Source organism: Tauraco erythrolophus, chromosome Z, assembly GCF_009769465.1.
Source record: "Tauraco erythrolophus isolate bTauEry1 chromosome Z, bTauEry1.pri, whole genome shotgun sequence".
NCBI classification, from domain to species: Eukaryota; Metazoa; Chordata; class Aves; order Musophagiformes; family Musophagidae; genus Tauraco; species Tauraco erythrolophus.
This window is the reverse complement of record NC_141496.1, coordinates 27,764,516-27,790,029: the sequence shown is the minus strand read 5'-3', so window position 1 is coordinate 27,790,029 and position 25,514 is coordinate 27,764,516. Positions and strand designations below refer to the sequence as shown.

Below are 25,514 nucleotides of genomic sequence, written 5' to 3'. Positions count from 1 at the left end.
CGCTAATTATTATTTTCATGTCACTTATTTTATATAGGACAACTTGGGTTCGTTTTAAAGTATCCATATGGAAATAGCAAAGAGTGTACAATCTCTGATGAGTGGCATCAGACTACATTCTTCTTTAGTCATTATTATATTTAAATTGCTGTTGAAACTCACTTATTTTTCAGTTTTTGATCTTCTTCCATATTCCAACAAGAAAGCGGTAACGAACATCTTGCAACAAGCACTTGGGGATCCTACACTGAATGAAGTGTACTTGCTCTCAACATTCAAACTGCAGCCGAAGAGCACAGCCACCATATTTGGCCTGTATTCATCAGCTGACAACATCAAGTATTTTGAATTTACGGTAATGGGGCGAATGAATAAAGGTGAGTTGCTTGGAGTATGTAGGGGAAGACTAGTGTTGGATCCATAATTATTGGTGCGTCACAGATGGATGTTGAAAACCATGTGATTAGCCTTTGTTCTTGAGTCATTCCTGTTGCATACTGTCACCACTTAGGCACCCCCAAGATAAAAGTGTTGATTACATCCCCTCTCACTCCCCTTCTCTTTCTTTCCCCTCACTGGATACTGCTCTCTCCTGGGCAGGGGAAGCTGACCTGACAATCAGCTGGTATCTCCACTCTGCGTGGCCCTTGCTCTGAGCAATGCTGAGAAAGGAGGAAAAAAATTGAGTATGAAGAAAGGAGTCAATCTGGTTTTCTTTTCTTTTTTTTTTTTTTTTTGTTTCTTTTTTTCCCTTTTTTCTTTTTCCCCTTGGGACAATCACTGGTTCTTATTACTCAGGAATGTGAGGGACACACGCACATGCTGCCTCATGCATATGAAGGCAGGTTCTAGTTCTGCTGACCTTGGAGGTTAGATGTGACTGTGCAAGACAAACATTCCTAGCACTTACAGGATCTTTTGGGTGAATTAAAGTGTTTTTTGTCAATTTATTGAAATTAGTTAATCAGGAGTCAGAGTAGCAACTTCAGCAGACTTTTGGAAATGGAGAGCTTTCGTCACTCTCTAGACCACATCTAGGATATATTGCAATTTTAAGGTTCAGCAAAAAATTGTTGAATGATGTAAATTATTGTTGCTCCATTGACTTCACACTGCTATGATAATTAGCTGCTGCAAATGCTGTAATCGGACAGCTGAGTCCAATATACTGAGAAACTCTACTGAGAAATTTCAGTTTTGTCCTGGTTTCAGCTGGAACACAGTCAGCTCTTCTTTTCCGCAGCCAGAAGAGCTCCGTGTTTTGGTGTTAGTCTGAGACTTGCTCTGAGAAGAATGCTGACAACGCACTGGTGTTTATAGTTGGCACTGAGGTCTCAAGGACTTTTCAGCTGCCATGTTCTTGCAGTGTGCAGGCGCACAACTGGATATGGGGGAGCATGGCCAGGACAGAGGGTCCATGACTCTTCTTATGATTTGTACTTAGGATTGAGGGCCAAACAAGTATTCCATATCATGCAGCGTCATGCCCAGTATAAAAACGAGAGTCAGCTGGAAAGAAGGGCTTTTCTTCCAGGGCTCTCGCTTTCAGACTCTCAGAGTGCTCCCTCTCTCTTGCTCTATTCTTGGGCCTCTTGCTCGTTCGGGATTGCAGTGTTGGGACTTATCTGTTTCAGGATCGTTAGTTTGGGACAAGACGGGCCTTGGTCAAGGGGTGGTGAGCAATTACACCATACATCACTCGTTTGTATATATTATTATCATTGTACATATATGTATATATTCACATATTATTAGCAGTAGTATTAAATTGTTCTTATCTTAACCCATGTGTCTCTTTCCCTTTCCCCTTTAATTCCTTTCCCTACCTCCTGGGGGTGGGGGAGGGTGAGCGAGTGGCTGTGTGGAGTTTAGTTGCTGGCTGGGCTAAACCAAAACAAGTTTATACATAGGAAAATTATTCCATATGCTGAAGAAAACCACACCTTTTGCTTGGGAAATGCAGAAGAATGAGTTATATAAAATATTGGTAATTTTATCAGGTTTGCCAAAATCCTTCTGAGGTCAGGGAATAAGAACTTCTGTGCTATGTGTGTGGTGGAGGTGGATAAGACATGGTCACACAGCCTTATCAGGATGTGTCATACAAATCTAACACTGACTTACCTCATTGCTAAATAAATGACAGATCATAGAATCATAGAATGGTTTGGGTTGGAAGGAACCTTAAAGATCGTGTAGTTCCAACTCCCCTGCGATGGGCAGGGACACCTTCCACTCGATCAGGTTGCTCAAAACTTAGTCCAATCTGGCCTTGAACACTTCCAGGGAGGAGGCAACCACAACTTCTCTGGGCAACCTGTTCCAGTGCTCACCACCCTCTGAGTGAAGAACTTTTTCTTTATATCTAATCGAAACCTCCACTCTTTCAATTTAAATCCATTGCCCCTTGTCCTATCACTACACGCCCTTGTAAAAAGTCTCTCTCCAGCTTTCCTGTAGGCCCCCTTTAAGTACTGGAAGGCTGCAATAAGTTCACCCTGGAGCCTTCTCTTCTCCAGGCTGAACAGCCCCAACTGTGTCAGCCTGCCTCCGTAGCAGAAGTGCTCCAGCCCTCGGATCATCTTTGTGGCCCTCCTCTGGACCCGCTCCTGCAGCTCCGTGTCCTTCTTGTGTTGGGGACTCCAGAGCTGAATGCAGTACTGCAGGTGGGGTCTCATGAGAGCAGGATAGAGGGGCAGAATCACTTCCCTCAACCTGCTGGCCACACTTCTTTTGATGCAGCCCAGGATACAGTTGGCTTTCTGGGCTGCCAGCGCACATTGCTGGCTCATGTTGAGCTTCTCAGCAACCAACACTCCCAAGTCCTTCTCCTCAGGGCTGCTCTCAATCCATTCTCTGCCCAGCCTGTACTTGTGCTTAGGATTGCCCCGACCCACGTGCAGAACCTTGCCCTTTGCCTGTTGAACTTCATGAGGTTCTCACAGGCCCACCTCTCCAGCCTGTCAAGGTCCCTCTGGATGGCATCCTTTCCCTCCAGCGTGTCCACAACACCACACAGCTTGATGTCGCTGGCAAACTTGCCGAGGGTGCACTCAATCCCACTGTCCATGTCACTGACAAAGATGTTAAATAGCACCGGCCCCAATACTGACCTCTGAGGAATGCCACACATACTGACCATACATAGTCTCTCTCTCCCTCTCATGCACACACAATTATGTGTGTAAATGTTATACATATATATTAATGCATTTGTAGACACACAAATACATCTATATACATACAATCTCGAACATACGAAACTCTTCTCTTGATTTTCAAGAGTAGCTGCGTGCCTGATGGTTAGTGATATGCTTTAACTAACAGGCTTAAGAGGCTTTCTGGTGGAAGGTTACATGGCTTCTTTTGGTTTTGTCCTCGGTATGTACGTTTCATATTTGAGAAGTGTCTGTGACAGGATGGTGGTGTATAGATGGACAACATGAAGAAATTTGTCCTGTCAGTGACCACTGTTGAGAAGATGGGAGACATCTGTAGCCTACCTGTTGTAAAAGATTGATCAAATAAGAAGACGACTTTTCACAGCCAGGTTGTTCCACAGAGGTCTCTTTGCCTCATTATTACTTTAGTGCACCTTGTTTAAGGCATATGGCAGTGTGAAAGTAAGCAGGCAATGTTTTCACATGTGATTTCTCTGGAAGTGTCAAGTATCCCATACGGCTGCTCATACAGTAAGTTAAACCACATCCAGGAGATTGCCATGTGAAATTATGAAGTGTGGGGCCTGTTTGTGATCCTTTCAAGACTGGAGATCATCACTTCAGTGGGGAGCCAACATTGACGTCTTAGCAAAATGCGGGGTTTAAATATCTGCGATTTTGGAAGGGTGTATATGTGCGTAGTGCTTCCATGCACTCAAATCTGATCTAAGTAGTCCAAAGCAAGCCTTAGTTATCCTTTAAAATGCCACATTTGAGAGCTATGTTCCAATTGGTTTGCTCACATTCTGGTTCTCTTGTGGTATACCTGATAGCAAAATGTTCATAACGCCTGAATATTTTTAAAGCATAGATCTGAATTACTGGGCAACCGCTTAACTTGTTTTGGTTAGACCAATGTGCTTTTCAGAGGCAAATAGCGTCCATGGGTTTCTTATCCTTTTTAAACAATTCCTTTATGGACAAAGCAGCAGTGATCTAACTTAACGATTCTGTGAAGCAGTTCCTATTTACTGCCAGGATTAGTAGTTTCATTGAAGATCTATTTCCTAAATGGTACAGGTGAGCCACTTACTCTCATGAATGTCAGTGTAGAATATCCTAGCAGCAGACATGTAACGCAAGTGGCTTGGATGAGTTAAATCTTATGGAGGTGGAGGCTGTGGTCCAGCAAAATATCCTTTCAAAAGCCTACTGTAGTTCACCAGATGGATATTTGGCTTTGGCTGAGGAAGGAATACTTGATCCTCCTTCCAAGTCAGACTGCTCCTTGTCCTGAAACTATTCTGGCAGGGTCCGTTCTGGGCCCTGCCATCATCTCCTCTTTCCTTCTTTAGCTTACTGCTGCGTTTGGTCACCCTGAATATGGGGCCCAGATCCAAAAACCTTGCTTTCATATGACCAGATGTGTATAACATTCACATAAGTAAAATGCCTGCAACGTACCCTGTCTTGCCAGATCTCTGAGTTTGCCAAGAAATGCTGCCTTTTAGCAAGTTACTGGTGACTTCATGCACCTTTGCAGAAGTCTCAGCTCTGGCAGTGTTTTGACATAGACAGCAGTGAAAACGTTCCTGATATTGATCACAGCTGCTGAGACATTAGTAGTAGTGTAGGCTTTAAAGATGGAGACATACCCTTGCAATTAGAAAAATAGCAGGGAACATGTACCCAGTAACTCAGAAGGTCACTGACAAACAGAAGTATCAGCATCAAAGAGGATACAGTAGTAGTGGAGAGATGAGAACGTAATTTGTTAAATGAATAGAAATAGGATGAGTTCGATAGGAGTTACTAGCTCTGAAACTAATAAGAGTTTTTCCCTCCACTATATCTACAATTTTTAGTTGACTTCATGTTTATGTAGGTGTTTCTTGACAGTCAGAGTATTTGTTAGGTCTCACTTGATGCAAAGGTAGCAGCCCTCTGTGAACTTCAAACAGATGTTCACAAGAGCCAGCGCTTAACTGCTTAGGTGCATGGAACTGTTACCATGAGGAGTTATGGGACATACAGGCTGGTGATCAGGGGGACCTTTGAAACAAGGTCTAATATTGTAGAGTAGTTCTACACTGTCTAGATGCACTCAGCTTGTTGCTTTTGGAGATAATGCATTTGGAGAGCCAGGGAGAGATTTTGTGGAGAGAACTAGCTAGCTGGTCTAAGAGATTTAGCTTGCAGATCCTAGCTTACTGATCCAATTTCCTTAGGAAAGAGACATTTTTTCAATATTTCACAGCATGTTTTTGTTTGCCTGCTGTTGTGTTTTTTGATGGGGTATTTTGCTTCATAAAATGAGAATTTGTTGTGTGGATTATCAAGTAGGCCATTCATGATGCCTTAAAAAAGAGTTGAAAGGAGACTTAGCCATCTTTAGGCTGGAATATGTCTTTTCTGCATTATATTTTGTTTTACTTGCTATTCGTTACAAAGAAATGTAAGTTATTGGCTTGGAATCATACTTCCTTTAGTTTCTTTAACTATGCATTTGGATACACTGTCAGATGTTTTCTCTGAGTGCAATATGCATCACTCAACCTGATTTTTTCTAGTTGAACATTTCTGCTACAGAGTGTTTCTAGGTCTATCAGATATGTATGTGCCAAAGTGCTGACTGCAGGCTGTCTGCTGTACCCTTTACCTTTACCACTTACGTTTAGCACGTTATGCCCTGTAAGGTGGCATTGGTTAAGCCAGTTAGAGAGGCCTGGACAAAGCAGTGGAAAACACTGTGCAGGCAGCAATGCTTTACAGATGGGGAGTCGCGCCAGAGTCCTGGTAATCCTGCTCTGAGATTCAATGTCCCATTTATTATTACCATTTATATCTGCACATGGGATGCATTTACAAAAGCTGACATGTGGAAAAATACAAGAGTGATTGCAGATTTCCACAGGATCTTCCATGATCAGCCTTGGGTTATCTGCTACCCTCTGATAGTCCTTTTGTGTGTTTTGTACTAGTGGTGCTGCGCTATCTGAAGAGTGATGAGAGGTTGAATTCGGTGATCTTCAGCAATGTCCAGCTGGCTGATGGGAAACCCCACGCTGTCATCTTGTGGCTGAGTGGCCTGCAGCAGGAATCGGGCACAATAGAGTTGTATCTCGACTGCCTGCAAGTGGGTGCCGTTCAGGACCTGCCAAAAGCGTTTTCAGCGCTGCCTCTGCGGTTGGCAGCAGTAGAGTTACGCACTTTCCAGGAGAAGCCACAGGTAAGTGGGAGCAGGCTGAGCACTTAAAGGGATCACCAGGGATCCTCTGGATCACCGAATCCAGACCTCAGCCCTCGCAGCAGCATCCAAGCTCTGTACAATGGTGCCTCAGTAATACTTGAGTATTAACTTGTGAAATAAATGTAAATAAAGTTCCTTATGGAACAGGTGAGGTATTGGCTTCATTGAACCCAGTGATAGTCATACTATCAATTTTAAACACAATTTTTAGCCTATTAAAATAAAAATCACTGCCTCCCTCACTTCAGTCTAGGTGTTTCTTGAGGACTGGGCTTATTACAAGGACTTAACTGATACAGTAAGGGCAGCTCTTTGTTAACTTCTTAGAGCTGTCCAGTATGAGCAGCCAGTGGCTGTGAATGTGGCTTTCCTCTGCATGACAAAAAGGCAAGAGTCCAAGCCCCATCTGTTTGACTACAGTAGCTTTTTTGACTCTGCCTGCCAACCAGGGGTTGGCATGTCTTCCTGTCATCTCCGTATCAGCAGTCTGAGGTAAACAGTATCTTCCACAAGCATCTTCCATCATTAATGCAAAATATGCATTAGAAAGTGCAAAGGCATTCTGACACCAAGGTTGCCCCCTTGCTTTACTCCACTGCAGGCTTGAAAATGAGGCTGTTTGTATGGAGAATGACTAAGGTGCCCACATTCCTGACATGAATTGAAACCTGTTTGAGGGAGGGGAAAGAGACTGCTTTAGATTCAGTTCAACAACAACAAAAAATAATTCTTATATGCCGCGGATATAAAAATACATGAACTTCCTTGTATGTGAGATGATATGAATTAAAATATTTTTTAAAAGTTCAAAATAAAACCACAGCTATGTGAAAATCTGCAAGGCAAAGATTACGGATTTTATTACATTTCAGATGGTGATGGGTGGTCCGGAAAGGAATGGTTTGGGAGCTGTGCATGCTTGCAAAATGGACGACCTGTCTAAAAAATTTACTTTGTCTGATATTTCACAGTTTTTCCATTGTTGTACCAGAATTGTGAGCTCTGTTTTTCTTGTGAGTCCAGGATACACTAGATGAGCTGAAGCTGGTAACTGGAGGAACGCTTGCCCAAGTGGGGAACCTGCAGGATTGTTTTCTTCAACAAATTGAACCTGTTCCTCAGTACACTGGTAAGGCCTGCAGCAGGAGTTAAAATTGTTCTTTAGGATACCAGTGCAAAGAAGCTAATGTGATGAATATTAAAAATGCAGAGAAACTCTATAGACAATTAATAACAATTGTTTGACTGAATTACAGCCATGATAATTTCCTGTAAACGTTTTAGAAATAGCTCAGTTTGGAGGGAAAGCAGTCACTGCTGCTGGTGATAAAGAATGAGTTGTTGTCCTAGTGAAGGAGGAGTCTGTAATGATTAAAAGAGGCTTTTTAGCCTAAATTGGAAGACAAACTTTTGTGATCATGATCTGTTTGTGTCAGCTTAATAATATTTTAAGTACTCAAATTGCAGACAGTGGCAGACAGGAGGTAGTTCTAAATATGATACACTGCTAAGGCTCTATGAAAATAAGTAGACGGATAGAGTAGCAAGACCTATCAATATACTTATCCACATGGCCAATATTCATCTCTTGTTGATCACTGAAGTGTCCCAGAGAAGGGAGGAATAAGGCATGAAGAAGGACACGGATGGCTGGAGTGTGTGTTGGTGCTACGGCTGCAGAGCCTGCGGGTTCGCATGGGAAAAGACATTGCAAGGCAGCCACTAGTCCTGCTGCAAGTTAGCCAAAGCTTTTGTCACCTGCAGCACTGGAAAACTGCTTCAAAATCAATTCCTTTTCTGCCTGAGCTAAGCATTGCAGAGACTGAGCTGGGAGCAGGAAGGAAAGGAAGGAGCTGAGGTTACTGGGATTCCTGCAGGTCCCCGGGGGCTGGGTGCAAGCCCCTGTGATGGGCAAGGGTGCTCTCTAACCTCTGAACACAGCAAACCTGGGCTAGACTGCCTCATTTGTACCCCTTTCTAGTCCCTGTCGATCTTCCTGTCTGCTGCAGGTGTGAGGGAGAAGAATGGAGTCACACTGTGTGTGCAGTATTAATACGTGACAACCATGGAGGGAAAAAGTGAGTTCAAGTTTTGAAATAGGATTTGTGAGAAGTTCTCTCTCACACCCTTTCCCATCTGCCCCACCGAACTCAACCCTGCAGTGTTGCTACTTTTGATTAGAATAGAGACAAGATACACAAATTTTATGAGACCATCCTCGGTATGTTGCTTTAATGTAGGCATCAGTAGTGTGCACTGGTAACAGAATCTGTTTTGCCTTTTCAGTTGCACATGCTTCTGTTTTCTTGCATCTTAACATGTATACACCTAGGCAAAAAATGCAGAGTTTTATCGTCAAAGGCCTCTCTTTTTCCCTAAATCAACATTTGCATATAAAAAGGAAGGGTAATTCAGTGTTTCCTCCTGGAAAAACACAACTTATCTGTGAGCCAGTTTCCAGACTGCAGACTTGCAGCTTTCTCATTTATAAATTTTTGCTCATTAATCAAAATACAAATGATAGTAGTATTGTCTCTCTCTGGCTGCCTTGGCATGGCTGAGCCTCTCAAATTCAGTTGATTATAACCTTCAAGTGGAATTAGTATCATGTTAATAATAATAATAAACCAACTCACATGAGTATATTCAAGTCTGTGTAGTCAAATCCACCAAAGGAAAAGGTGCAAATGTTCCAACAGCAATATTAACTCAGCTGCCATGCACTTTCTATATGCTTCACGATGTCCTTTTACAGGAGAAATATACCAGAAAACCACAATTTTGCCTTCAGACAGAAAAAGCTGGAGTGCAAATGCTTAGCTGTAAAGCAGTGCAAGACCTATATATCTTGGTAAAGGCATATGTTTTCATATTAGTTGGAAAATCCTCAGGAAAGTTTTGACCTGAATAACTGTACGTAGCTTTGACTGTGTGCCTGGTTATTGCTCACTGCTGTGGTAGCAGCATTCCCTCTGTGTTCAGTCTGTGAGGCTGAGACACCTAAGCAGTGTAGATAAGAGTGTGATGATCAGACAGAGGTTGAACATGGGTATTTGGATCTTTCCATGTGGGTAGGAAAATACAGTGCAAGACACAATGATTTTTGTAGATGAGATTAGTATGCTGTGTGTAATCATCGTCACAAAATCATTCAGGTCAGAAGGGATCTTCGGAGGTCACCTAGTTCATGTAGGGTACCTGAACCTGACGTAGTATAAAAAAAATAGCTATATTGAACCAGACCAAAGGTTCTTTTAACCTAGCTACTGTTAGAGACAGTATGCCAATATAAACTAAAGGCCAAGAGTATAAGAAAGTGGAGTTATAGTGTGATTTTCCCCTGAATGCTTTCCTATTCTCCAGCAATTCATGGTATACAGTGCTCTCAACTTAGGTGGAGTCTTTGTGTTGTGTACTCATGTTTCCTTCCATGAATCTGTCCAGTCAGTTTTGAAATGATGATCAAGAATGTCTCCTGGCAAGAAGTACATCACGTCTGAGGAAATATCTCTTGTTTACTTTGAACCTGTCTCTTCATAGTTCCACGTGCGACTTGTATATGCAACTTCTTTGGCGGAGGATTATAGGCTGACAGAAAACTGTTCTCTTGTCAGCCATCATCCATACTTTGATCATGGCTGGATCTCTAGCCAAGTAACCACAATCTCTTTGAATGATCCTTAGGATTCTGACTTTGCCAGATGGGGGCAAGTGGGGTGCTTGAGCCAGTACTGTTCCCAAGAGAGCTAGAATAAGTATCTATGAGGCATTTCACAGTGGCCTGCTATTAATACAAGCTAGCGTTTGTGCATTTGCCCTGCCTGGGCCAATTAGCTGTGCAACAAAGTTGGTTGCCTGCTCCAAATCCAAGGCCCTGTACTGGAACGTGTTACCTAGAGAAGCAGTGGATGCCCTGTCATTGAAAGTGTTCAAAGTCAGGCTGAATGGAGCTTTGAGCAACCTGACCTGACAAAACATGTCTCTGCTATGGCAAGGGGGTTGGACTAGATGATCTTCAAAGGTCTCTTCCAACCCCAACCATGTTGTAATTCTATACTGCAAGATCTTGGGAAGACTAAGACAGGGTAGCTCTCTGACATGATCTCAGATTTACAGAGAATAAGTAAATAATAAGTCAAGGGACTTCAGTTTCTTGTTAGACAGTGATTCGTCAGATCTGTCTCTGAATTTAATTATTGCTGTGAAAGCTGTTCTGTTACTCGGATTGTTACTGACTCAAGAGTATAGAGCTTAGAGCTACTGACTAGCTGAACTAGGGAGTTTCCTCACTAGGGGAGGTACGGATGAGAGAGGCTACGTGGTAGGACCAGATAACTGTATAGCTTCAGGCTGTACCTTTTGCTTACCCTGCTTACCCCTGGGAGTGAGTATATATATACAATGTACTGTGGACCAATAGCTCCCTGAAAGGCCTCTCAGTACTCACCATTAATCATTGGTCATTCTGCTGCAGGGAGGCCTACCATAGGACTGGGTTTTAAATGGAAAAAAAACCCAAACAAACAAACAAACAAAAAAAACCAAAAAAAAAACCCAACCAACCAGCTATGAGAAGTTTCCTGTTTCTGCTCTGCTGTCTAAATTTGAAAAGAGGACACGTAGTTCCTAGCAATATAACCTATTTAGTCCACCTTAAACTTTTAACAGTCTGCAAAACTTATCTGTGCAGAGTAGATCTGGTTTTGATTTAGATGCTAGCCAACAAACAGCATCTGAAATCTTAAGAATTCTTTGTAGATCTCAATCAATAATGCCTAAACCATTCTTTGTTTGAAAAACCCAAGCAAAACAAGAACAGACCCCAGCGTCTGTCCTGACAGCCTTCGTGCCAAGTTCCACTATGGGATTCTGAAATATCCATGATGTTAAATCCTGCCACCTTTCTCCCAAATGAAAATAAGACAAGTTTAGGACTAGAACAGAGGCAGGTTCTGGAACAGGTGATTCCTGAGCCTTTAAACTCGTACTGTGTTTTGATGAGCAAATCTGAAATGAAGAAAACGTAGTATGTGAAGAGTTGGATGATTCCTACCAGAATGTGTGGAAACAGTTAGACATGCCTTTTTGAAGTACAAAACAATGAGGTAAACATTAAGAAAAGCATTTCTCATATCATCTTTCAATATTCACAAAAGTAACACATGAATAAACCTCCCTGAAGCTATTGGGCATAATATCAAAATATCCTGCCTGCTTAGGATGTAAAAGAGCGTGTATTTGTGAAATTCATTTGACATAGAGAAATAAACAAATAGCTGCTGGAGAGAGCTGCAAACTCAGAACTGAGCTACAAACAGAAACTACTACTATCTACTGTGCTAAACATGGTCTCTGCTTCTCTGTCACTGGCTTAAGACTAATGTTTCATTTAAGAGATAAGAGTCTCCTGTGAATATCTTGGGTTGGTTCTGGTCCTTCCCTATGGCTCTATACAGATGTAACTTTTAGTCTTGTCTTAGAGGTCTTTAATTTGTTCCTTGGTATTGAGAACTGACTTTGGTGTGAGCTCGTAGCTTGTTGAGTAAATGTTTTGTGAGTCCATACAAACTCTGCACCTCCCGGAAGCAAACGCAGCCATGAAACTTGTGTATGGTGCGATGAGCTGCCTATTGGAAGAAAAGCCAAACGACTGTCGCAGGTATTAAAAGCACTGTTTTCTTCAGAGCAGGCACTCTTGATGTGTGGTCAGAGCTGCACAGTGAGCTTGCTCAGAAAGCCGAGTAACTTCACTTTGAAAAGGAATCAGTGCAGGAATCAGATGTGGTGACATGGAATACACTTATGGAGTGTATACAGTTCCCATTGTATGCACAGATACTTCATGCACCTGCCTTGCCCTTCTGTCCCAAATAGGAAAACTCAGTCTTGAAATTCTAAGGTTTCACTTAGGTTTGCTGGTTTCAGGCTTGGGGGGAACCAGTGACACTGGCAGCATTAGTTGCAACAACTAATTGCAGCAACTAATGCTGCCAGTGTTGTTAGGTCTTACTAGAGAGCCTTGATACTGAAATAATGGTAGAAAATTCACAAGATTGCTTTTCTCTCTGTGGAGAGGTTTCTGCTTTTTCTGTTTTCTGTGGTATGCAGCACAGTTCAGTCCGCAAAAGCCTTTAGTTCATGCAAATCGCTTTATAAAAATTGGAGCTAGATAAGATATTTGTTCTAAGGATTCCTACAGGGCTTAAGTGACAGTAATGTTCTGCCCTCCTTGGCTCTTCACGGTGTTTCAGTCTTGTATCTCAGAAATTATCATGACAAATGAAGGAGAGTTATGTACATTGTGAACTCTTTGTCATTCCTGTTTCCTTGCAGGTGATTTTAATAGGCAGCTGATGGGCCAGATGATGCAGATGAACCAAATACTGGGAGATGTGAAAGACCTTCTCAGACAACAGGTACTGTATAAAGGCTTTAGTGTGAAATATCCCAAGCTTGCCACTTTTGATAGTCAGGGCAGAATTCATGTAAGCAATAAATTCCTGTGTAGAGTTCATTGCCCAGAGGCATGACTCAGGGAAGAAGAAACAACTGTCTAGGTCCTGGTACTCTGTGCTCACTATGGAGGATCGCTGAATGTGGGAGTGTAGGGGACTTGCTTATTGAGATTCAGAAAATGCAATGTCATAAGTGGAGAGGAACTAGAGCAGCCATACTAGCCCTCTGTTAGATAGAGGTAGGTCTGTTGCTCAGAACTGAAATTGCGTTTGTTCTGGTTGCTGGTGGGTTTTGGAACTAGAATTGCTGGTGCCACATGCCTTTAGTTAAGTATGTCATACTTAAAGGTCTTATTGATGAAGGCTGAACTAAAGTACAACCATTATCACTGTCCTTATTTTATGGAGTACAAACAGCATCTCATTTCAACATAGAATACCTATGTTGCATGGTTTGAGTGGCATTTGGGGAAAATGATAATGGTTCTTCTGGCAGACAGGTGAAAACTGGAGTTGCCTGTATCCAAATAATGTTTATTTTCTATAACCTTAAGGTCAAAGAAACAACTTTTCTGAGAAATACCATAGCTGAGTGCCAAGCATGTGGTAAGTATTCCTGTTATTGCCTATAAAAGGCAATCAGATGAGATATACAGTCATTTTAAAACTAGCATTGATTGCAAGAGGCTTATGTGTTTTCTAAGAAGTACTTTTTAAAAAATACTGTGTACAAATTTCTAGATATATTGGACACAAATTTGAAATAGATTTTCATTAAAGAAAAAGCTTTCAATTTCCGTAGACCTGACAATCACCTATTGGGGGATAAAACCCCATTAAACTAAGCAGTACCACTCACCATGTACTGTCAGTTCTCACTCTGCCACAAAGCTGTGCCACGTGTTCCTGGGCACATTGCCTGCCAGATGTCTCATAAACAATCTTAGTAGAAAGTCAAGGGAGGAACCATTTTCTGCTCTAGCTGATATTGTCAGTCTGAGGAAGATCCTGTGCAGTCCACCTGAAAGTCGTCTGCTTCTGAGTAGGCAGTCACTGGTTAACAGCAGGAAGACCCAAAAGGTGGTCTCCATCTTTTCACTAAATGGAAGAAATAACTGCTTTCCCAAATACCGCTGCATGGGCCTCCTACATGACTGACAATTGGGACACACACACGCTCAGTGTAAAAACCAAAATCCTCCCTCACTGGGTGGGGCAAAAGGCCTTAGACTCATCAGGCATTTTAGTTGATTTCTTCTCCCAGTCTGTCACCCTCATCAAAACTCAAGTCAGGCTCCAGCCTGGTTAACCTTTCTGTGTAAGTGCCAAAGGAAAAGTCTTTAAATCCTGCATGCGTCAGTACCAAGGTTCAGCACCTGCCAGAGTCTCAGAAAACCTTGCTTTTCCCTAGGGCTGGTCTCTGTGCATCTAAGCCAGTGTACTGGCACGCCCTGCTGCATGTTCCTGGACTGCCGGCTACTGCTTCTTTATTCCTCTTATTTGTAGACTGTCAGATATGCTCTTGCAAAACCATGGCACTGTTTTCCTTTTGAAGTAGTAGTGTTGCTGATGTAGCCAAAGAAACGACTTGTACCATCACACTTGAAGTCCTTTGGGCCATCTGAGGTCACTGGCCTTAAGAGTTTCCTCCCCTGGCCAGCAGCAGATCTGTGCTGGGACTAACCTAGCAGGAGGGCTCCCATGTGTAGCCAGGAGAAGCACGTGGACCTAAGAAAATAGCCTTAATTTCCCCTGTCTGGGGATGCAGCAACATGCTGGGCCATTCCCAGCACGAAGTCTCTCCAGCCACAGCACAGCTGGTAGCAGCGCAGTGCAGAAACATGAAGCCCCTGCTGCGCAGTGTCTTGGGGATCTCTTTAGAGCGCTTGCCAGCTGAAAGCCAGGATGGATGTTTTTCCCTTGCTGAAACTGTTGTTCTTTCTGCTTTAAAGGTTTGGGAACTGTGAATTTTCCAACTCAGCTTCCTAGGCGCAGTAAACCCAAATGCGAAGTTAATTCCTGCTTCAGGGGAGTCAGGTGCATGGAGACAGCGGAGGGATTTCAGTGTGGCCCCTGCCCTGAAGGGCTCACAGGAAATGGAGTTACCTGCTCAGACATCGATGAGGTAAAATAGTGAGTTTCACTGAATTAAAAAAAAAAAAAAGAGAGAGAAAAAAAGAAAAAAAAAGGTAAAAAGCAACCATTTCATACATATCAATGGGTTGCTGATGCTTGCTGTCTTCAGCATTTGCTGATTGTTTGCACAATGAATATTAATTCATTCTGATTGGATTCTATTTCCCTATTTTGCTGTTGTGGCAACTTTATGGAGGTTATATGTGTGAAAACTTCAAATACCCTGGTGAGTTGAGAAGTCACTTAAAGCAGTTTAATGTCTGAAAAAAAACACAACCAGAAACAACCAAAACAAGCTTTTGACCTAGTTGCTTTTATACTACAAGAAGATGCAGTATCTTCTGTTACAGGCAGAACTGCAGAAGCACTTCTTGTCAATATGGGTTTTGTTTTTTTAAATTGTAGTGCTCCTGAACCAGCCTTGGAGACCAAAGTCTTCTCTTCAGTCCAAATTGGAGCCATGTTTTCAGCCTTACCTTAAAAGTCTATGAAAGAAAATAAACATTTATTCCAGCCTACGCCATTCTATGATTCTATGATTTATTGTTATTGTTCCTTTTGCTTCTTTATGGTTGTGTTGAAAGCCGATAATGTTGACTTAAATCTGTTTGTTTTTTTTTTTGTGCTATATGTTAGAAATTCAGAGCTTGCTTGTATTGAGGACTGAGTTAATAAATTTACAATATCTTGAACAACTAAAAAAACCCCTGTGTTAATTGGAATGTGACACTTACTGAGAACACAAACAACAAAACCACTTACAGCTTCACTGCATTTTTATTGTGTGATGATTTTTGCCATTACACTTTGGTGATTTTTGTGGAAAAGCACCTGGATGTAATAGACCAGGGAACCAGGAAAATTAGATCATTAATTGCACCTGTGGGTAACACAGTACTACTAATGTACCAGCCTAATGATGTAAAACAGCAAAAACAATTCCTTTTTTTCTCCTTCCAAGCCAACAGGAGATGTGCTTTGACTTCTCTTTTGGTTTACTCCCTCTGGCCATCAGCAGAGAGGATGCAATGTGCCCAACTTATGATAATCTGTCTGTGAAAAACACTGGGGACAGAAAGTGGGTTGAGTGTGAAGTCTCCTGAGTTGTAGGCAATGTCTTCTTTTGCCTCACCTGGCAGGGTGCAACAGAAGGTGCGAAAAATGGAGTTGAAGCTCTGAAATGTGAATGCAAGAGGTGAAGCTGAGGCAGCTGTGGTGTGAGTTTCATGCCACAGACAACCATAACGAGAGGCTCATGCTAGCCTAGGTGGAGCCTACCAGCATAGATGAGTTCCACCTCCTGAGCTATGCCCAGATTGAGGCAGAGCGTGGCAATAATCTCTTCCCTACTGTTTTCAGGGTTGGAGCAACTCTATCCATAAGAGCAGTGGTGGGAAAACAAACTGAAATTGATCTGTAGTGGCCTGACATTAACGCGGTTTTCTGTGAGCTGTCAGGCTATGCCACTGGAGATCAACATGCCTTCCTGTTCCTGCCACCACTCCACATGGCAGACCTGATCTCACATTAGAAACAGCGAGGAAATTTTGCCAAAACAGTGTCACAGAGATACATTCTTGCTCATATGAGGTCTTTATGTGGACACTGCTACTAAAATGCCATCTAGCCTGGTGTGGTTTTGTTCACCAGTAAATATCTCCTTTAATAGCTGGATTTTCACTTACGGTTGTGCAGGAGGAAAAAGGAGATAATAAATGGCAACAGCTTTTCATTGTCTAATAAGAGGGGATGTGTCATATTATTTGTTTTCCTGAGTTAGCTGAGACTAAGAAGGAAAGTAAGTTTTTTATTTTCTGGAAGCTCTTTAGGAATCTCTTCTGGGAGAGCATCTCTTCCACTGAATAAACCATTTCTGTACTTTCTACTAACTGGCATTTAAAAAGAAGTTAATGTACAAATTCTGATAAAGACTAATCTAGAAGCTTCCTCACTAAGAGTTGCAATCATCTTTTCTGAAGCTGTTAGCATCTCTGCAATATGCTCCCTTATTCGTTACCCGTTTGAAGACATTACTTTCATATGCTGATGCCCAGTATCTTGGGAGCTGCCCCTCTGCTCTGTGTACGGTGTGATTTGAGTGCCCTCTGCTGCCTACAATAAAAAATCCGTAGCAAATAAAGAGCACAAAATGTCTGTTTCAGTTTACATTTTCCTTACGCTAGTTGTGGACCTACTTGTAACAAATCTTTCCATCAAACACGCTTTGATATTAAGCATACGTTTTCTTGCTCCCTGGTGTGTGTGTTTGGTTACAAGGTGTATGTTTGTAGTAAGGGGATATCTTCTGGCTCGTTCTCCCTCCATTTTGCGGATGTTTTTGTGTTAGCAATGGAGAGGGGAAAAAAAGTTATATTTTAAAATCTCTTTTGTTTTTCTTTCTCATGTTTCTTATTTATTGTTGTCTTTGAGCTATATGGAGCATGATGACATGTTGATGTTTTCAGTACTCTTACAAATATTACCTAGCGGCTAGTGTTGACGTTGGACAGGCAGTAATTTGGGATGTGATTCCCAAACTGGCACTCACAAGACCAGTGAAATGGGTCACAGCTGTTCCATAAAACTGCGTGAGGCAATGAAGCCAACAGTGCCCTCCAGCCAAGGCTGATGCTGTGCGCACATGGTACTTTGGGAGAAGTGCTGAGGGTTGTCTGCGGGCCTCCAGTCTAGAAATGTTTGGGTGCTACTCACACGTCCTTGCTCATCTGGCTCATGTTTGGGTTAGTTCTGGCTATGTGATTTACCCAAACAGAAATGAGGGAAAACACTGCTGCCACTTCTGTGTATACAAAACACAACTGCAGGACCATAGAGTGGGTTGGAGTTACACAGATTTCCTGATATTGTGGTCAGGACCCTTCCAGGAGGCGCTCAGCCTCCAAGGGAGCTGAACCTGCCCCGCAAAAGGAAGAATTGGGGGATCAGAGCTTAGAGCATCAACTACAGGCTCTGATTGAAGATTGCAAATGTTACTTACATTACACAGGTAGCCAAAGACCTACTGGGGTCAGAAATACCTGCAGAGACTGTTTCCTCTGTAAGGCAACTCTGAACAGAAGACATACAGACGTGGCCTGTAGCATTGCCTTTGACTGAGAGATCTGTGCATGTATGTCATCAAGAGTCCGGATGTTACTGAAGCACGAACATGTGCTTGGTTCACTTTTTTCTTTGCAGTGTCGTTACAGCCCTTGCTTCCCTGGAGTGCGATGTGTGAATGCTGCTCCAGGTTTCCGATGCGAGGCCTGTCCCCCAGGATATACAGGACAAACTGTGCAAGGCATAGGAGTCAGCTACGCCAAGAGCAATAAGCAGGTGAGTGGCAGCATCCCTGCGGCAGCTGCCATTGCAAGGTCCTGGTTTATATCAGTGCATCCATATCGCCTTTTATTTATACTTCAGTCATTCCATAATTGCCTTGTGCAGTTGGGCAAAGCTCACGAGTGTTTCAGTTAGAAGATCTGAGCTGTGTTTGCTTGGCTTTAGCGGGAGCATTAACAGTCTAATACTCAGGACCGGTGTGGCGACAAGAAAAAATGTAATTATCTTCGTAGGTAGCTCTGATCAATTTTAAAGGCGAGTCTGTTGATTTCTGTAAACTGTCTTCGAACTAGGAAGATTATGATAGAAAAGGCCTATTTTACTGTCTTTTTTCGTATGGTCTTGTAGCACCCTACAAGGGGAACGTAGTTCTCATGTAAACTTCTGCGGGCAAACTAGAAGCCCATCCTAAGGTTGACAGTTTCTGTCTGTATTGTGGTCTGCTCAAGGTTTATATGTGTCAGGAGATCCATTGGCAAGTTAGCCTATGAGTATGCCTGTGCCATTCTGAGCACGGTTTCAGGAGAGGCTGTGACTCTTTTCTCAAACTTTCTTAGACTTAAACTTTACTGTTTTTTCTTCGGACTTGGATCTCAAATTGATGTTTTTATTACATGTTGATTTGTTGTATTGCTAGGTCTGCTTAGATATTGATGAATGTCAGAATGGTGGACTCGGACTCTGTGTTCCAAATTCCCACTGCATAAACACTTTGGTAAGCCCCTTTTCATTTGCAGCTTTAAAAAATTGTTTTAAAACTCCATGAGGCGAGGATTGGATTTATGGCTCTGACCGAAGAGCCGAATAATAACAATTTGTTTGTTGGCTTCGTCTAAACCAAAGAATGCTTTACAGAGAGCGGAGCTGCGTGCTCGGGCCGCCGGGAGCTGCCCACGGCGCTCCGGCAGCTCCGGCTCCGGGCGCGCCCCGCGGGAATCCGGCGCACCGCGGCCGCGGCTCGGCTCCGCCCCGCCGGGACTCCGTCGGAAAGTGACAGCGAAGCGGCTTCCACGTGTGTTTGGAGAAGGCAGGGCAGGAGCCGCCGGGCAGAGAAGCCCCGCAGCCGCCTGCGATAGAAAGCAGAGTGGCTGAGCGGGTGCCGAGCGCCGGGGGAGCTGCCCGCCGGCCCGGGTTTATGCTGTCGCGGTTTCAGCTGGGACGGAGTTAGTGAATGTATCTGTCATGGTGGGCTGGGACAATCCTGACAGTGTCTCCAACAGGCTTTATATGGGAAGAGTGAAGTTTTGTCAAGTGCCTCCGTTTCACAAAGGGATGAAGGCACATGTTTGTCACAGAGATGTGCTTGTTTCTGTTCCTTGACATGTCAAAAATAATTATTCTCTATAAGGAAAAAAGATTGTTTTCAATCAACTTTTTTGTTATAGGTTACAAATATCCTATAGGTTATTGTAACAGGTTACAATCTGCAAGTGTTTTCAATTAACTTTTATGTCATAGGTTTCAAATCTACAAGTATGTGAGATAGAGACAAAATACACATTAGATGGCTAAAGAAGACCTCTTCTTACCAGCATTTGTCTGTTCATATCTCATGTAGTGATTGTCCCAGCACACACTTGGATTCCTTGGCTTAGCTCCTTTGCGCTTGTTTACACAAGAGAGTGGCACAGATATAAAATATATATATACATCTAGGTAAACCGCCACAAAAGGTTACATGGATGTTTTATTGCAGTGTAAATGAGGATGACTCTGTCTTCAACTCCTAAATCATTTTCTGAAGAACAAGGTTTAGCTCAAATCAGCTTAAAAACATTTAAGTCAAAAAAAAAAAACCCCAAAATGGGGCAAAGACATGATGAACTTCCTTGTCTCTCTTTGATTAAAATTTATGCTCAGTTGAGTTTAGATAAACTGATGGGTCTGCTTTACACTGAAATAAAGAGCATCTAGTCTGATTCAGCAGGTGCTGTTTATAATTTTACACAAAGTTTTGGCCACCTGGAAGCAGCTCAGAGTGATGCTGGCAGGGACGAGGCATCATGAAGAAGCTTTTGCTGCTACGTGACTTTTCTCTGGCTTAACAAAAGATGGTCTAAACAGGAGAGAGTTGAGCGTGTTTTCCAACGTGCATTATGGGAATCAAACCTGAATTTCCTATAGAAAATAAAAGTTTGTTCACAGTGCAAGAAGCCTTGATGGATGAAAAACTATAGCTGCACAGCATAAGCAGTGTGACATGAATCTCATTCACATGCTTGCTTTAAAAGAAAAAAAGTCCCGTTAAAAGGCTGGCTAGTAACTTTTTGTTCTTACAGGGGTCTTACCGCTGCGGCCAGTGCAAACCAGGATATACAGGAGACCAAGCCCGGGGATGCCAGGCTGAGAGAAGCTGCAGAAACCGAGCCCTCAATCCATGCAGCATTCATGCCCGTTGTATTGAGGAGAGGAGGGGAGAGGTGACATGTATTGTGAGTTCATAAATTCTTGCATTTGTACAGTGAAACATAGCCTTTTTTAGGCCACAACTGAGAAAGATTTTGTGCTCATTTTATATAGTGGGATGTTTTAACCAGATTGTGGTGCACTGGCCCAGATGCCCCTTATTGTGAAAATAATCAGGCTGAGTTTATCTTGCAATTGTTTTACCTCTTGCAGCAGGTCTGTAAGGCAGCTGTGCTTGTGTACCATTTTTACTGTGTCTGTGTAATTAGATCTTTCTGGGAATGGCTTTTATAGACTTTCTATAGTCTCCTCAGAAAGGCCAGTCAAGTGTCTACAGAAGACATCACAAGGACAAATTCCTCTCCTGGTGCTCAGCTTCATAGCTGTGATTAGGGATCCTCTCTGCATACCCAATGTGCCTGTACTTGCCTGCAGATAAAGATGGTATTTTTCCAAGCGAGACCGCAGATTCTAGGCACAGGTAGGCTGTACTGTGGTTTCCAGCAGTGGGAGCAAAGGAGCACCAAGTGGCATATGAATTTTCATTGTAAGAGTCTAACTAAAGTATATTACTTAGTTTTTCTGGCTTGTAAGTGGAAGCAAGAGACTAATTCTGTGTCCTAAATTTGGATACAGCGCATGCTTTTGCTCGCACTTCGTTTGGTCTCATTTTTAAGCACATGTGTTTCAAAGGAGAATAATCTAGGATATTTCAGGTCCATCCTGTAATGAGAAGAGGCCTAGATACTTGTGTTAGGCAAGTCCTCATTTTAAGGGAAGGCCAGAGTTTGACATGCAGTTCTTCATGTATCTTCAGTTACAACACAAATTAGGCGTTGCTTTGAAACAGTACCAGTGTAATTGGCTAGGAGAAACTTGTGTGCAGATGCACTTGCTTTGCTGATGCAAATTTAATAACTGTCAGCTCAGTTTTTCTCTTCAAACTTCCTTTAGTTGCAGGTGTATTTTTGAGATACTGAACAAAACAGTCATCCCATCTAACCATAAGCCTCTTGCTGAGATGCTAGGTGCATATTCTGCCTAGGTACCCACTTTTCTTTTTCTTCACCTCCAGGTAAGGAACCAAAATTGATTCCTGACCAGTATCTAAAAGAAATCTATAGCGTCCACTGAAATCATTAGGTGTTGCAGGCACACATTCCATTTAACATTAAGTCTTAGCTCTTTCTAGCTGTGCCTAGATATAGAGGGCTTGAAACAGAGATTTTCCTTCCACATTGAGAAATGCCAAAGTGTACCTCATTGTACGTCAGTGTCTGTCTGTGCCTTCTGTATATTAGTGTTTTCAAGACTGATGTGGGTTTTCCCTCTTGAGTATTCCTGCAGTGACTTGTTAACCTTTTGGTAGTACTACCATGGTGTTTTATTGATAGTGTGGCATTGGCTGGGCTGGTGATGGTTATATTTGTGGAAAAGATGTTGACATTGACGGCTACCCTAACGAAGAACTCTCATGCTCTGCTGAAAACTGCAGAAAGGTAAGAAATTCTTTCTTAATCCTGTAATAATTCAAAGCATGATGGGGTGAAGAGTGGAAGAAACATGAGTAGATGTATTAATCTTTTTTCAAGCTATTTAATTTCTCTGGATAAATTGTATTTTATTTGATGAATTAATTAAAACAATAATAGAAAAAGTCTATGAAAAGACATGTCTCATTTTTTGTCTAGGACAATTGCAGATTTGTTCCAAACTCTGGACAAGAAGATGCTGATGGTGATGGCATTGGAGATGCCTGTGATGACGATGCGGATGGAGATGGCATTCCCAATGAGCAGGTGCTGTGTATAGATCAGGGTGCAGGATTCCATGCAAACAGGATTTCACATTGCTGCAATAGGCAGTGATTTTGAAATCTGGCTCACTACTATTTGCCTGAGATTATGCCATACCCATCACTGTCAGCAGCTCTCTAAATCCCGTCTTTTTCTTTTATATAATGCTCGCTATTTTAAGACCTAAAACACCCAGGCTATCTTACTCAGCCTTAAATCCCACCAGTGTATGCTCCCTTGCTATATTTTAGCATTGAATTCTAGAGCTTTTTGTGTACAGAACTTGTGTCCTATTGTGCTCTCCTATACCATGGTCTTCAGGAATATGACTTGCATTAGTGTCTTGATTTTTAAAGAGCAGGTTGACCTGACATCACAATCCATGAGGGCTCCAAAACCCGCATAAATTAATGAGCATCTTGCCAATAACTTGAAAAAGCTTTGAATCATGTTCTCAAAGCGAAAGAGGTTTCCATGTGGGTACACTACTGCAGAATATATCAGAGAATAAATTCAGACCATAAAACATCTTTTGTGTTCACTCTGTATCCTTACACGCCTGCTGTTGTTCTGCATCAAGATCTTTCTGTGGTATTGCTTAATGCACTTCCAAGGAAGACAACAAAAACACGCTATCCAGAGTGCAGATGTTCATGTGGAGCTAGGGCAGACTAGAAATCACAGAAGGTCTGTCTCAGGCTGTTTTGCCACAGGGGCCAACCCTAAATTCTGTTAGCTTGAAGCAACTGATTTTATTAATGTTCTGTAAGGAAAGATGTTAAATCCTCCTTCAACTGTAAATTTATATGCAGGTTCAGCACCTTCAAAATCAAGTAACTGCTCTGTTGTTGCTAAGCTCTGTTCTGCCTCTGTATGTGCAAGAGGATGAGGTCATGGGTGTGCTAGATGGGAGAGGACAGTTTACACCACTTTGAAATAGTGTTCCCTATATGCCTCCTGATAGTCTTAGAGAGTCAATAGCAGCTTGGTTGAAAAAAAATTAGACTTTTACCTTTTTGCATCAAAGAGTATTTTTCCAAGTGTTTCAGCTTTGGTTTGAGTCTCTACCAGAAGGGGGCAACGGCCTTTCACCGAGAGCATCTACAAACCCAGTCAGGGTCTCTGATCTGCCGCTTTTGAGAAGGACATGTAAGGAAACCAGGGCACCAAAACTGGTTACTTGCCGTGGACACATCGAAAATGAGAATCAGAAGTCAGTTATAAATAAAATATAAATATAAATATAAATATAAATATAAATATTTAATATTTAATATTTATATTATTTATATAAATATAAATAATAAAACCTTATTATACTAGGTGTTTAGGTTTAGGGTTCCTATGGTGTGGTTCAAAGCAGAGCTTTGAGGGAGACAGTGAAATCTGATCCAGAGCTAATACTCACTTAAAAAGTCAAACTGCTCACAATAATGATTTTTTGTGAAAGTAGAAATGAATACAAGAGTTATATAAATCCACTAAAGTACAAATTAAAGATTCGGGACCCAGTTAATGTCTGATTTGGATCTGTGTCTCTTGCAGGATAACTGTGTCTTGGCTCCCAATGTTAACCAGAGAAACGGTGACCAAGATATCTTTGGAGATGCTTGTGACAACTGCCGCAATGTCCTGAATAATGACCAGAGAGACACAGATGGTGATGGGAAGGGAGATGCTTGTGATGATGACATGGATGGAGATGGTTGGTAATTCTTCCCTTCCAGCTTCTCTGATGTTCTTAAAACTTGCCCAGAGCGTGCTGTCTGTTAGGATATTTCCTGTCACCAGCTGCCAAGGGCCATGTAACACGTTGTCTTTCTTCACGAAAGATTAATTTATATCTTTTAACCTCCATCGGAAGCACTGAACACTGTAATGATAAACCAAGTTTCAAGTATAACCCAAGGTCCTTGTAATTCAGTAATTCCTTAAAGGTGCAAACACGTACCAGAGTATCCAGCTGCTGCCTTGTCCCAGATGCTCAAGAGCTACCTAATGTATTATTTTCATTGCTGTAGGAGGCTTGAAAGAAGTGAAAAAATCACAACCCTTCAAATGTAATAACGAAGGTGAAATGACCCGTCTGTAAGCTATGATGCAGGGAACAGGATAGAATGAGTTGTGTTTAATTAATGAAGTGTGCATGATGAGGTTTGTCATGATAAGGTGCGATGTTGGGTTGATAGGGGACAGAGAGAGGGACTACCTCAAGCCCTTTTCAATTCAACCAGCCTGCCTGTTTCCCAAGAAAGACAAGACCCTTGTATCCGATCTGCCTGCCACTCTCCATTTCAGGAGAAGGAGAGCTTCCTTGAAATCTTTACAATTTGACAAGCCTGTCAGGCTTACGCTGACAGCGTCACTGGCACAAGTCTCTCTGGACAGCCCACAAGGTTGGAGGGTGGTCATCTGACCTGTTTGGGGACTCTCACAGGCAGCGGCACTGAGACAAAATCCCTTGTATCCCTTATATCAATTATTGAAGTTCCCAGAAACTTATAGATAAAGCAATTTTATCATACACGTTTGTGACAGGAAACAGGTTCAAAGATAGGTGGTGATAATGGATTGAGAGCAGCCCGGAGGAAAAGGACTTGGGAGTGCTGGTCGATGAGAAGCTCACCATGAGCCGGCAATGTGCGCTGGTAGCCCAGAAAGCCAACCGTATCCTGGGCTGCAGCAAAAGGTGCGTGGCCAGCAGGTCAAGGGAGGTGATTCTGCCCCTCTACTCAACTCTCATGAGACCCCACCTGGAATACTGTGTTTAGCTCTGGAGTCCCTAACACAAGAAGGACATAGAGCTACTGGAACGAGTCCAGAGGAGGGCCACGAAGATGATCCGAGGGCTGGAGCACCTCTGCTATGAAGACGGGCTGAGAGAGTTGAGGCTGTTCAGCCTGGAGAAGAGAAGGCTCTGGGGAGACCTTCTAGCAGCCTTCCAGTACTTAAAGGGAGCCTACAGGAA

At 42.5% G+C, this 25,514-nt stretch overlaps 1 protein-coding gene across 1 annotated transcript in view; it reads left to right on the top strand.

The window, feature by feature from the left end:
* THBS4 (thrombospondin 4) overlaps positions 1-25,514 on the top strand; it is a 43,586-nt gene that overhangs the window by 4,624 nt on the left and 13,448 nt on the right. Inside the window, exons 2-13 of the mRNA XM_086629935.1 lie at positions 174-377; positions 6,143-6,390; positions 7,435-7,540; positions 12,745-12,827; positions 13,421-13,472; positions 14,819-14,991; positions 18,201-18,338; positions 18,982-19,059; positions 20,624-20,776; positions 22,145-22,249; positions 22,442-22,549; positions 24,092-24,251. Of these exons, the coding sequence (XP_086486061.1) occupies positions 174-377; positions 6,143-6,390; positions 7,435-7,540; positions 12,745-12,827; positions 13,421-13,472; positions 14,819-14,991; positions 18,201-18,338; positions 18,982-19,059; positions 20,624-20,776; positions 22,145-22,249; positions 22,442-22,549; positions 24,092-24,251 (1,608 nt within the window). The remainder of the gene's footprint in view (positions 1-173; positions 378-6,142; positions 6,391-7,434; positions 7,541-12,744; positions 12,828-13,420; positions 13,473-14,818; positions 14,992-18,200; positions 18,339-18,981; positions 19,060-20,623; positions 20,777-22,144; positions 22,250-22,441; positions 22,550-24,091; positions 24,252-25,514) is intronic.